Source organism: Odontesthes bonariensis, chromosome 7, assembly GCF_027942865.1.
Source record: "Odontesthes bonariensis isolate fOdoBon6 chromosome 7, fOdoBon6.hap1, whole genome shotgun sequence".
NCBI classification, from domain to species: domain Eukaryota; kingdom Metazoa; phylum Chordata; class Actinopteri; order Atheriniformes; family Atherinopsidae; genus Odontesthes; species Odontesthes bonariensis.
In genome coordinates this window covers 22,807,934-22,821,529 of record NC_134512.1, presented here as the reverse complement: position 1 = coordinate 22,821,529, position 13,596 = coordinate 22,807,934, and the positions used below count along the sequence as shown (strand labels likewise).

The 13,596-nt window shown below is 45.5% G+C and overlaps 1 protein-coding gene across 1 annotated transcript in view; it reads left to right on the top strand.

Annotated features, from left to right (window-relative positions):
- The window catches only part of LOC142384140 (1-phosphatidylinositol 4,5-bisphosphate phosphodiesterase zeta-1-like), a 31,958-nt gene that overhangs the window by 11,699 nt on the left and 6,663 nt on the right, over window positions 1-13,596 (top strand). Inside the window, exons 8-9 of the mRNA XM_075470125.1 lie at window positions 723-895; window positions 3,052-3,178. Coding sequence (XP_075326240.1) covers window positions 723-895; window positions 3,052-3,178 — 300 coding nt within the window. The remainder of the gene's footprint in view (window positions 1-722; window positions 896-3,051; window positions 3,179-13,596) is intronic.

Genomic DNA, 13,596 nt, shown 5'->3' with positions numbered 1-13,596 from the left:
TCGCATGCAGTACTGCAGCCATTTAGTTTGAATGATTTACCCATGTCCCAACCTTTATCCTGTCTTGGCCCCTGCACCTGTCAACCTGTCTGTTTTTACACAGCCTTTCCATCTATCTCCATCAGTCAGCTGTGTGTGAAGGGGGGCTCTACTGAGCAGACGGTGTGCGTGCTATGGGGGTAGCTCTGCAGCTGGGGATCTGTACTTTTCACAGTTTTGGGAGACTGCAGAACAAAGCCGCAGCTTAGTTGGATCAATATCAGTTAGATGAGATGAGCATCCTCTGTGATCCTTTGTAACACACGCACAGAACTGCAAAAGACGAGACACTGCAACATGTTGGGTCCGGCAAACATTTTGTTCTTTGCAATTATCATCCATTATATTTTTCTAGGCTCACCCGCGATTTCTGTCCAGCAAATCAGAGACCCAATTAAAATCAACAGGCAGGGATCCATCTACGCGTTCTTTTACCCAACAATTTACTCACGCGTCTCAAACATAGGGTCAGTCATGAGGTGAAACATGGTGCATTCAATGGACGTGCTAAAACAGAGAATCACAGTGCAGAAAAGTCCGCTACACGGGCACTGAATGCCTCCCTGATGGAGAAACATTTCAAGTTGTTCTATAAGTTGAATCTCTCTCCCGCCCCTCTTTTTTAGGTGCTTCAGCTTTGTGGCTTTTCATTTGTTCTGACATCGTCCTATGGTGTTTTGCAGTGGCTCTCAATTTCCAATCTCTGGGCTTGCCTATGGACCTTAATGACGGCCGTTTCCAAGACAACGGGGGCTGTGGATATGTCCTGAAGCCAGTAGTGCTCATGTCCAGTGAGAGGAGCTTTGATCCCAGCTGCAGCCAACACCGCCTCAAACCCACACACCTGCTGCTCAAGGTACAGCTATAGAGCACTGAACGCTAAATAATCCCCCCATGGTGGATTTATGGATTAAGGTGTAATGTTACAGGGCTGTCTGTGCCTGTGTGCTCTTTATGTGTATGTATGTGTGTGTCTGCGCCTCACAATCTAGGGCATTGTGTAGCAGAGCTCATCTCACTCTTTGCTTCCAGATAAATACTCTCCTGCCGGATGCAGTGAACCAATAATGATGTGAAACTCCCTGAGAGTGTCGGTTTAATTAGATTATCTCCCACAGAAATTAAAGGGAAAGTAGAGAAACCGTTGATCTAATGTAATTAGACCCTGAGTCCAATTAATAAATCACATTATTCCATTATTTTAAGCATTTTAAGGAACGACAATAGTAGCACATATAATATACAGTATCAAACAGCCTCATAGCAATGGGTGAAAAGGGATGACAAGCTGTACAGAACAAGGTATAGCTTTTTTGATCCCTTAAGGACAATAATCACACAGCAACTCCTTAGTCTATTCATGGAAATGCACTTATGTGTGCAGAGGCTTTGCGCTGTTGTGACAGTGTATGTAGGATCATATGGAACTAACACTGTCTTACTGCAAAAAAAAGGCACAAGAGCTGACATCATACAAAGCTGCTCTTCTGGAATCAGTCTCATTGAAAATAACTTGTTGGAGCAGGGAAGCACCTCAAACAGGCAGTCCACAGGGTAAGAGTTGGGAACCATTCTAAGTATTGCCCCAAGAAAAGTAGTAAAACAGTATAATGTTGCCCTGAGGCAAGTTTTGGAAAAATGCTGTTCCAGTAAGTAAATGAAATCAAAGTCAGTCTTACGCTTATTTACATATTCATGCACTAGCAAATATTCTTATTTACAGAGTAATTCAAATGTAAACACGCACAACAATTACAGAAACCTTACCAGCTGTCGGTGCTGCTTCCCATGGGCTTTGGTTCCTGAAAGGATTGCATCACGCCTCCAGTTCCGAGCTTTTCAACTCGTCATGTTCAATTCTTTATCACCAAATACTTGCGAATAATCCCATCAGCTTTTGCTTTATAGTATGGTACCAGTGTTTAGTGCTAAATCCCAAAATGTTGTCTGCTAACATCCTAAACAAAGAGGGCTACCTGCTGAACATCAGCATGTTGGCATTATCATTGTGAGCATGTTGGCGTCCTAATTTTATCATGTCAGTTAAGAGGACTGCTGAACCCAAATACAGTCTCACAGCAGACATGGCATGACTTAAGATACTTAAACCGTCTTTTTGGCTGTTTACATTTTATATTAATATGCGGTTCTATTTAATTCCATCAAATCCATTGCTTTAAAGTTTTGTGACTCAGTAATACAGAAGTACTGACTTTTAGGTCTCTTACACATCTGCTGAAGAAAATGAGGATATTTAGACTCATGGTTAAACAAAGCACATCAGATATTGTCTGCAAATAGAATATGCACACACACCCACACCCACACAATTTCCAGCATGATGCATGAAATATAAATGTGCAAAGTTTTTGGTATGCCTCTGGAGGAATCTCTGCTTTTATTTATTCATATTATCACTCCGTATTATTCGATCACTTCAGGGAAAATCCTACAAACTTGACTCAGCTCTCAACTCAGTGAATTAGATTCATGAGAAATACTGAGTGTTGTAACACAGGTAGGGTCAGGTTAATCTTTTAACATTAAATTATTCATCTGTTCGGGAAAACAATACTTCCCCTTGAGCTTTCCTGAATAAAATTAGCACAAAACTGTCGCTTACTTGCAGCGGTCTGCTTCACTGCAACAAAGCTTTGTATTGTGATAACTTGCAAGTAGGGACCACTGAAACTAAATAAGCAGAACGCAGAGTGATTCATAGAGTGACTTCCAAAGACGAAAAAGGACTGTAATTTCAGGCCGGACACTGTAAAGCTCCATCAGAGCCAAGTGGGGCATGTCGCGATAAGTACAAGCAGGTTTGTCTTTGATCAGGGCCAGTGAGGGGAAGGCTCAGTGTGAGAGGACTGCAGATAAGTCTGCTTTTCTCCAGACTTGTGTAATTACAGCCCTCTCTGTTCTTCTAAAGCCACTGATTTTGATTTTCATTATTATTTACCATTTATCCATGGCAAAAATGACTCCCCCGCCTGCTTCTCCGTCTATCAACAGGTTATTAGTGGGTCCAACCTGCCTGTCCCCAGGAGTGGGAAAGCTTTGGACCCCTTTGTGAGAGTGGAGATTCATGGGATTCCATCAGACTCCCGCAGAAAAAACACTCATACTGTCAAAAGCAACTGTAAGTAACACAAAGCAAACTATATGGCTAGCGGAGCTCTATCTGGTCAATTTTGGCTCTCCTTGTATGTTAACTTACAGCTATTGAGTAGAGTTTCGAGACTTAGCTGACTGCATTTTACTTTTAACAGTCAACGTAAAAAACAGACTTCTGATTTCTGATTTAGTCATTGCACTTGTTTGCTCTTTCTGAAGTTGGTCACTGTGACACTGACAGTCACCTCAGTAAATCTAAATGGTGTATTTAATGATACGAGTTTTAAATGTTGGAATAGTAGGAGAGGAAAAAAATTCACCTCCATCCATGCTAAGATATTTATGAGGCTGTGCTTGGAAAATTTTTAAGCTTAAATACCATAATTGACATGCTAATATTGTAGCGTTGACACGTTATTAATTAATATTTACCTCGAAAATAGCTGGGGCACCACCTCTTCTGTTTAATTTGTTACGTTACAGTCCAAAGAGGAAGACTGTTTAAAATCTTGCAATCCTAGTATGTTATTTTAAGAATCAGTCTCATTCTGAGTCGTGCGTCCTATTTGGATTGGTAACCGGCTTTAGTAACTGTCTGTGACACTTAAATGGTTTAACATAAACATTTATTCAACATTGCACAGGTATATAGGTGTATAAACAATTGATAAGAGACAGAATATGGGTACTTTGCAATAGTTGTAGGGAAACACGGTTGAAAGGGAGAGATGACTTAGCTAAACGGGAGGACTAGTGGCCTGGGGTTAAAACATTAATACTGAGTCTGGTTCTTCACACGGAACTGCTATCACTTCGGCCGGTTATTTCCTACGGATCTCTGCACAACCATCACCCAGAGGAAGGATTCAGCACTCCGAGTTCAGCAGAGTTCCACTGCTCCAAAGATATCAGACTTTATGCACCTTACTTTGCCGTAGAGTATCGTGGTTATTTACAAGGTGAGCGTCAGTCCTTGGAGACCACGTTTCCTTGGTTACCAGCGGCTGGGCGTCGTTGTTGGAGACCACGTTTCCTTGGTTACCAGCGGCTGGGCGTCGTTGTTGGAGACCACGTTTCCTTGGTGACCGGCTGGGTGACGTTTAGTCGGCTGTTCTTCTTGGGCCGGGCGGTGTGATTTAGCAAACACTCGCGTGTATCGGACCAGACTTTTATAAAAAAAAGGGAAGTCTAAAAAAATGGGAATTAATAGTTACGGAGAAAAACAAGAGTTGAGCTAAGAGCAAGCGATAAGACAAGAGAGAGGTCAAAAATTGTAAGCATAAGCTTAGGGGACAAAGGGAGTGGTCAAGGCTTGGAGGACCACAGGGAGGTCCCAGAGTTGCGGATTTTGAGAGTAAGCAGTAAGAGCGAGCTAAGAGGGGGAAGATGGTAGATATGAGAGCGTGAATCTCTGGTGCGCTCGGGTTTTAAACTCGAGGTCACATGTCAGCTTTCGTCCAATCAGAGTTCAGCTGGCTTTTGACCCAAGGGAAAAAGGGGGTTGACCATGCTGAATTCATGAGACAAAAAGGGGGGATTCTGCTCCTTTCTTATACCGTATTTAACCCATATGACAGTGATTTTAGACAATATAATGTTCTTAACAGACAATAATGTCACATAAAAGCAGGCATAAACACAAATATGAGCATGAAACACTTATTAGCATACAATACTTCATATTATCATGACAAAAATGGTAATGACAACTTTGCTTGCTGTTAATTTAGAATGATCTGCAGCTGTTTGAGTAATACCTGTGGAATTAAACCCTATTAGGTCATGCCTTGCACATAATGAGAACATTAACATCCGTAGTTGAAATTGTCCATGGTTGTTTAGGCTGACATATTGAAAAGTGTCCGTTATCCATGTCCTTTGGGGGGCACTGTGGCTCCATGGCAGAGTTTCTATTAAATCCAATTTTCCATACCTTGGTAAATACTCCATGTAAGAAAATGGCGAATGTTTCAAAATGATCTGTAGATTTATGCAGTTCCGATTTTAACAGTTTTATTCCAGGAGAAAGTGAGGATTATGGTGAAAGTTCTACTTTCTAGAAAATAGAGAGTTGAACATTCCTTTGTAACAGGCCAGGAAAGAAGAGCAAGCCTGGTTTGTTTCTCTGTCAGAGGGTGTCAGTTTGCATAATTTATTATGCGTGGCTGGCGTGGAGGAGAGAATCTCACAAAGAGACTCCAGTTGGTCGGAATTCACATCTGGGTCCTTATCTTCTTTAGGTAATCCGTTGAAAGGGTCATAAACCGTGAAATGTTTTCGATGTCAAGACATTTGAAAAGAAGGGGGGAGGTTAATGTAAACATCTCCGTTCTCTGTCTTTCCTGAGAGCACGCTACATATCCCCCACTTGATTCGGAGGTGTCCTGGGGAGATCTCGGAATCACGGAGGAGTAATCCCAGTGGTCTCAGGTCCAAGAGGCTGAGGTGTTCTCTGAGGTGGTTGTGTTGGCTTTTCCTATCTTGTAGTACTATTTTACTGTAAGACTTATGGAATTAGAAAAACATATAAAAAGATATAACGAATTTAACTACGCTTTCTTAAGAGACTATAGTCGTAGCCTGAAACTAATGTCTAACCTATCTTCTAGCTAATTCTTTATAAAAGGGTAAATGGACTAAGTAACAAAGAAAAATCAAAAAGGGGCAGAGGTGACAGAAAAGTTGGCTTAGAGTTATACTTCATTCGCTAGTTCGTGGACTGCGGGGGAATATATGACTCGGGGTTCTTCCGATTCTGTCTCCTCATCAAAAGTCACTAGATCGGTGGTGTTTTTGTCCTGATCTGGCTTCTTACGTTTGTTACGTCTCGTGGTCCATTTGAGTAGGTTAATTTGGCCCTGGAGGGCGTTAGCGCGTCGAGAATATAGGTACGCGATTCCGAAGGTGAGGAGGTAGCCTAGGGCAACCATAGTCGCGGTTACTGTGTCGGGGTCTGACCATGAGTAGGATATAGTTGGTCGGGGAGGTTTGTTGCTGGAGGTTATTTCTTTCAGCACGTTCTCTATGGGACTGACGTCAATGGTTTTAAAACCTTCAAATTGGAGTTGAGTGACCGTGTCTGCCTCAAGCTCCAGGGATTGCTTTGAGTAGAAATCGGAGATTTCTATTTCCCCGTCGTATTGGTCAGGATTAAGGTGGTAAAGGGCCAGGTCTCCTATGTGAAGGATTGCGCCTTCAGGAACTGTGACCCACAATGTGCGGTTTGGTAGTTCCATTTTGGTAGACGTGTCGTGTTGATCGTAACTAATAGTGGCGGTCTTCGCTGGAGTGTTAACCAACCAGCGACTTCCCACAGTTTCTGCTTGGGTGTTAGTTACTTGGTATTTTGGTGTGAGAGTTGTTTGGCACTGGGAGTCTTCGGTGAGAAGTTTAAGTCCACAGAGGCCCCCAGTGTCGTCTCTAACGAATGGTTTGCTGGGGCAGAGATAATGAATGTCTCTGGTAAGGGTGCACATTTTTAAATTGGGCGCGAGGTAGAGATCTGGAGAACTATCGTGGTACGCTACCACTGTTGGTGTGTGCACTTTAACGTGGGTTTCACCTTTCCAGATTCCTACGTTGATGACGTCTTTTAGTCGGTAGATGTTGTCGAGGGTAACTATGGGAAGATTAATGAGGAAGGCTATTTCGCGGCCTTCGGGATTTACGTGAATGGGGACTGCGCTGCCTAGTGTATAAGCTAGATGTGCTTGCAAGGGGTTAACAATTTCTCTAGTGGCCGTGGACAGAATGTCCTGTACTACGGCTAGCGACACTAGGTACGGAGGGATTTTTCCCATAGCTAGAGTATCAACGGAGGAGCTAACATCTCTTATCAGATCAGACATGAGCATAGTTACCAGCTGTGTGTGAGCATAATCAACCTTTAAAACTCCCAGCAGTGTGTCTTCTGCTGCGACTGTCTTCATCAGGGTTTCACTATGGGAGTTCAAAACCAAGACCGTGCCTTCCACAGTTTTGGTCACCGTGCTGAGCTGTCCTCTCTGCAAGTCTAGTTGCTGTTGGATGCCCGGGATTTCACCCTGCAACTCACCCATATGACGCTTTATCGCGGCAATGTTTACGGCATTCACGGCTGACGCCCCCAAACTGAATAGGGAGCCGACGGCGGATGCGGCTGCCAGTAGTCCCCCAATGAAGCGTTTCTCCCTTCTGTTCGCCCCACTCAGTTCTGATTGAGTGATGGTGAACTTCTGGAGTTGTTGCAACATATGGGTGATGTCTACCTCCGCATGAGTGATGACTTCTCTCTTCCACCGAGCGCCGGCCCACGAAGTCAGTTTGGCGGAGCTAGGCACGTTCCTCGTGCACAGCACACTAGGACTGAACCGGACATACACCTTCTGGGTGTGTAGCCGGCAGTTGGTGATCAGGAGTCCGGGTTGTTCCATTAGAACAATTCCGGAGTCTGGTCCGGGTTCAACGATCTCAGTCCAAGTGGGAATAGTTGCCAGTCCCATCGTCGCAAGTATGAGCCAGAGTGTCATCATCCTGGTGAAAAACAGTGATGGATATTAGGGCTTATTTCAAATTGATACACTTTTGGTTGGACGGAGGTTAGAGTTGGCTAGTTCACCCCCACTTGCAGTTAGTGTGTTAGTAGCTTTTATTAGACAGGCAGTCGGATCGGGAAGACGGACTTTAGTTTGAACTATTCTGGTTTTGCCTATTTTGATTTTAGTTCCTTGCTAATAATATTGTTTAGGAGGGAGCTCTGTGTTCTTTTCTTTTATCGTTTTGTTAAGGCTTTTGCTCCCCCCCTTGTGGATCTCGGTTTTATGGGTTTGCTGAGACCTGATTGTCCTCAGCGGGTCCCCTAAAGCTTTTATGTGGTCTAATTTGGTTTCTGTGGACCCATTTGGACTTGGCTTCTTTCTGTCCTTGGCTGATTTTTATCTGATACACCACTGGTGACAGTTTTTCGGTGATCAGGTGGGGTCCTGTCCATCGAGGAAGGAACTTTTTGGCCAGCTTTCCAACCTTGTGACTCGTCTGTTCACCGGTTTTGGTGAAGTTGTAGTACCAGACCTTGTCCCCCACTTGGAGTTCCTCCTGTGAGGCTTTTTGGTCATAATAGCTCTTTCTTCCCTCGACCGATTTTTCCAGGTGTTTCTGAGCGAATGCAAAGGTTACCTGTAGGTGTCTGCTGAGGTCCTTCATGTACTGGTGAGTGGTGTACGCTGTTGCTACACTGGCTTCACCTGGTTGGTAGAGCAGATGCAGTGGCATTGTCATCTGTCTGCCTGTCATCATTTCAAACGGGGAGATTCCCGTTGCTTCGTGTGGTGTTGCTCTGATGGCCATTAAGACCAACGGCAATTTTACATCCCAATCTCGTTGGTTGGATGCAACGTACTTCTTGAGTATGTTCACCACAGTTCGGTTGGCTCGCTCTACTTGACCTGAGGCTCGCGGGTGATAACTGATGTGAAAGTTTGCTTTCACACCCAGAGCTTGCCACAACTGTTGCATGACTTCTGCCGTGAAGTGTGTTCCTCTGTCTGAGTTGACACGACTCGGAAGGCCGAATCTTGAGAACACATGGTTCATGAGCAGGTAGGCGGTAGTTTCAGCTGTATCGTTTGCAGCTGGTAGGCATTCTACCCATTTGGTGAATGCACATGTAACCGTGAGGAAGTATTTGTTGCCTCTGGTTGATTTGGTGAGAGGTCCCACCCAGTCAATTTGGAGGTCTGACCATGGGAATGAGATGCCTCTCCTCTGCAACGGAGCTCGGTGTATCGGGTTTGTCGGCTGAAACTGGCAACACACAAGGCATCCTTTGATGTAGTCGGCTACATCTTTTCTCATTTTTGGCCAGTATGCCACTTGTTTTAACACGCTGTATGTTGCTTTGACACCTTTGTGTCCAGCCGCGGGAAGGTCGTGTGCGTGCACAAGCATCACCCCCCTTTGGTTTCGAGGGACCACGAACGCAGGTGAAGAGAGTGCGTCGGAAACATGAACTAAGACACCTTTGACCAACCGCAGGGCTGATCGAGTGGCAAAGAGTTTCCTTAAATCAGGAATGTTATTGAGGTCAGACTCAGAGGGTGTGTTTGAGCCGTCAGACACGAACAACACCATTTTATTGATGGCAGGGTCGAGCGATTGAAGGGTGACCAGGTCAGTGTCGGTGAACGCTGGTTCCACTGACACTGATCCATCGTTAGATGTCTGGGCGGGAGGGTTCGTTTTGGAACGCGTCACCACACAGACCTGTGGTTCGGAGGAGTCCGCGGTGGCTGCGGTTAGCCACGAGGGATCCAGTGACCAGGGGATGCCATGCACCGCTCCCTGTTTTGCCAAGGAATCAGTTAGATCGTTCAGTTCTTTGTCTTGCCCCGGTACACGTGAGTGGCCTCTGACCTTTTTCCAGTAGATCTGCATGTTGTTGGACTCAATGGCGTGGTTACATGCCAGGAACAATTCTTTATTTTTCACAGGTTTTCTGCTGGAAGTCAGGAAACCATTGCGTTTCCACGTGGCAAGGTGGCAAGAGAAACTGAGACGAGCGTAGTTTGAATCAGTACAAATCAATAAGTCTTTCACACCTTTTTCTGCAGCGAGTTGTACCGTGATCAGGACACCTGCCACTTCTGCGTATTGGGACGACTGTGAACCAAGCTGGAAGCTTTGAGGTTCATAGGGGTTGTTCTGGAGCCAAACGACGCCTGCACCTGCTCGTGTAACCGTGTCATGATGAAAAGAGCACCCATCTACATACGCAGTAGTCATGTTTTTACACACATTTTCATCGTAGTAGTGGTGGTGGGGGTTGGTTACAGGTGAGGGTTTGTCTGTAATTGCGCAGAGTGGAGGTGTATCTGCAGTGCAGTTCTGACATGCAGCAAGATCGGTGCCGAGAGGGCTCTTTTTGTTCTGCGCGTAGCGGACTTCTAAGTCGAAACTTTGCAGAGCCATTAGCCATGAGGCCACACGGGCATTTGTTACAACTCCATCCCTTATACGTTGGCTGTTAAGGAACGTGGTAGGTTGGTGTTGTGTTTCTACAATGACCTTTTGGCCTCCAAGGTAGTTGGAGAAATGTTTAACTGCCCAAACTGTGGCAAGCAGAGCTTTTTCACAGTCAGAATATTTCAGCTCGGGTATAGCTAGCGTTTTACTGGCGTACGCCACTACTCTTTTATCCTGGTCGTATTTCTGGTACAGACCAGCGCTTAAGCAGTGAGCTGAGAAGCCCACTTCGAGGTGGAATGGTTTGTCGCAGTTAGGGTAGTTTAAACATGGTGCTGTGCACAGTTTTTCTTTTAAGGTGGACATGGCCTTTTGTTGTGGCTCAGCCCAGATAAAAGGTGTGTCCTTTCTAAGTAGTTCAGTTAGGGGTTTTGCTATGTCGGCATAGCTCTCAATGAACTGTCGAGAGTAGTTGCAGACTCCTAAGAAGCTGCGGAGCTCAGAGACGTTTGAGGGAACTTTGATGTTACTGATGCCCTGGATGCGGTTAACTTGTGGCTCGACACCACTTGGTCCTACTAGGAGACCGACGTAGTCTACTTTGGTTTTGCACCACTGACATTTTGAGAGTGATATTTTTGCACCCGCAGTGGTGAGTTGACCCAGGACATGGTCGATTTCCTGAATGTGTGCATCCAGGTTGGGGCTACGGAGAAGGATGTCATCGACGTAGATGAGGTTACCTCGTTCGCCGGCATCAGGACATGCTTTGTTCAGAAATATGTTGAATTCAGCAGGTGAGTTGGCGTAGCCAAAAGGACACCTGGTGAATGTATATTGACGGTTAGCGAACGTGAATGCCAACTTGTGTTGGTCCTCAGCGTGTACTGGAATGGTCCAGAAACCCGACGCCACGTCTAGAGTGGAGAAGTATTTGGCATTTTTAACGCGAGGAAGTTCTTGTTCAAGCTGAGTCATTGGCCATCTCGAGAGAGGGACCTGTTGGTTGAGTTTTCGATAGTCGATCGTGAGTCTCCATTTTCCATTGGGTTTCACGACCGGCCAGAGCGGTGCCGAGTAAGTGCTGTTACAAGGCCGAATGATCCCGTTTTTCAACAGGTCGTCTATTATTTCTTGTATAGGCTCCTGTGATGCTAGAGGAATCTTATACTGACGTACAAAAGTTGGCGGTGCGTCTGGTGGAGTAGGAATGCGCATTGAGTGGATTGTGGTTAACCCACAATCTGAAGAATCAAGTGAGAAAAAGTCCTGATATTTGAGAAGGGTTTGGCGTAGCTTGTCGCGTTCCTCGTCATTAACGAGAGCGTTAGCTTGCGTTACCACTTCTTCGATTCGATCAGCAACATTAGGGGATGGCCCTGTTGTTACTTTTTCCTGTGCGTCGGGAGAGTCTGGGGTTGATGTAACCGCCAAGACGTCAACCGTGTGAAGTGTCATTTGTTCATCATGACTAAGATCAATGCGACTGACTGAGTTCTGGTCGAGAGTCACGACCGAAAAGAGTGCGATCGCCCTTGAAGGCTTTGTGTAGACAACGTGGGTTGTCTGATGTTTTGGGAAGAGTGGAGTTGGGATTTGTCCCAGTATTGGGATGCCCAGCTCAAAGTCATGGAAGTCGGTACTGATAAGCCAGCCCAGTGGCGTGCCTTTTGGGATCAGTATGGCTTCCTCGCCGATGTTGTTGATCAGCAAGAATGTGGTCCTAGAATTTAGGCCCAAAAGAGGAGTTGCTTCCAGGGACAGTCCAAGTTCGAAGAACAGTGGCGAAGGTTGAAACAGAGCTTGTGAGTGGTTAAGACTCTGGCCTGGTTGCATGCATATCCGGAGAGGGACATTCGCCGTGCGTGCTGGTATTGTGGCATGTTGGAAGTTAGCTACTTGGCATACCTCTGGAATTGTCTGTCCTGACTTCAGGTTGTCTGCGTCAGGCAGATAAGAAGAATCACGCGCGGTTGTTAGTGACCACAGAATGTTATTTACTGTGTCAATTTGGACTCCTAGTCTCACCAGTATATCGCCTCCTACGTACACTGAGTGTGGAAGGTCGGGAATAACCAGAAAAGTGTGAACCAGCATTCTGTTATTCCACTTTAATGTGAGAGCACAAACACCCATGGCAGTGAGTGTTGTGGTTGGTGTAGGATCTAATGGGAAACGGAAGGTCTTCTTCACCATCCGGAGATTGGCGTTTTCTCGTGCCAGTGACTCATATAGATCTTTACTGATTGCGGATTTATCAGCCCATAAAGCTATAATCACATCATCTATCTGCGACTTTTGCAGTTCAAGACCTCCGAGCACCTGTGGACAGTACTCGTCTTGCGTGGCTGACGGTTGTAATGCACACAGGAAAGTGTCTCGCTGTGTCGCGAGCTGCGTCACCAGGTTGTCAGGGTCGGCCTGAGCGGCTGGACTGCTGTGGACAACCTCATCGTGTGTTACGATTTCAGACGGCTCGAGTGAAGTTATCTGTTGGACAGAGTTATGCTTTTCACTTTCAATGGCATAGCAGCTAAAATCTTCGTTGTACGGAAAAGTAATCGTCAGAGGTTCTCGCACCTGTGCCCACACTTTCAATCGTTTGAAATCGAGTAAAGGCTCGAAACGGTTCAGAAGATCTTTTCCGACAAGCAAAGGAATGGACTCAAGCGATGACACATACACGGGATGAATCAGAGTCATTGGTCCGATTGACAGCTGTATCAGAGATACTGCTGATAGAGTGGTGTTATTAGAGGCGTACGGGCGCACTTCCAGAGAGCAAGGTTGGAGTTTTAACTCTTTATTGCCGTGGTTTGCTGCCTTACGAAGTCTGTTAAAAAGAGATAGAGACATTAAAGTTATATCCGCGGCGGTGTCGAGGAGAGCTTCATGTCTCAGCACATTTTCCAAGGTTAGTGAGATGTAAAACTTGCGTGCGACTCCCTTTTCAGAGAGGTTGCACAGAAATTGGTGTACAGGTGGTTCAACTTGTATCAGAGAGGCATCCTGGTCAGAGGAGATCTCTTTTTGATCCAGCTGTACAACCAAGACTGCGCTAGGTGGGAGAGGATCTTTCGCCTCTTTTTCTGTGTTGTTCACAGGAGTTTGTGACTCTGTTTGAGCCTGTTGTGGGTCCAGCTCAGATTCTGGAGTTGGCTCGGCTACTCGTTCTGGCTGTGAAAGGGAATCAGCTGGCAGGGCCAGGTTCTGTGTCACAGTGGTTATAGACAGAAGGTCAGACTTTTTGTTAACTTTCTTTTCTTTCATTTCTTGCAACAAACGTTTAATATTGTCTATCTCATCCTGGCTGAGACCAAAGGCTTCTTTTTCCTTTTCAGATCTCATGCCTGGAGAGTCTTTGTTGCTCCTTTTGTGTGAATCATTCGATTCCTGTTGGGATAATTTGGACCATTCCGTGCGTGGATGTGTGTCCCGAGGCCTATTTTTATAGTCACCCTGGTTCTCCCGAGCTGGGTATTTGGGAAACCGGTTTGGGAAGAA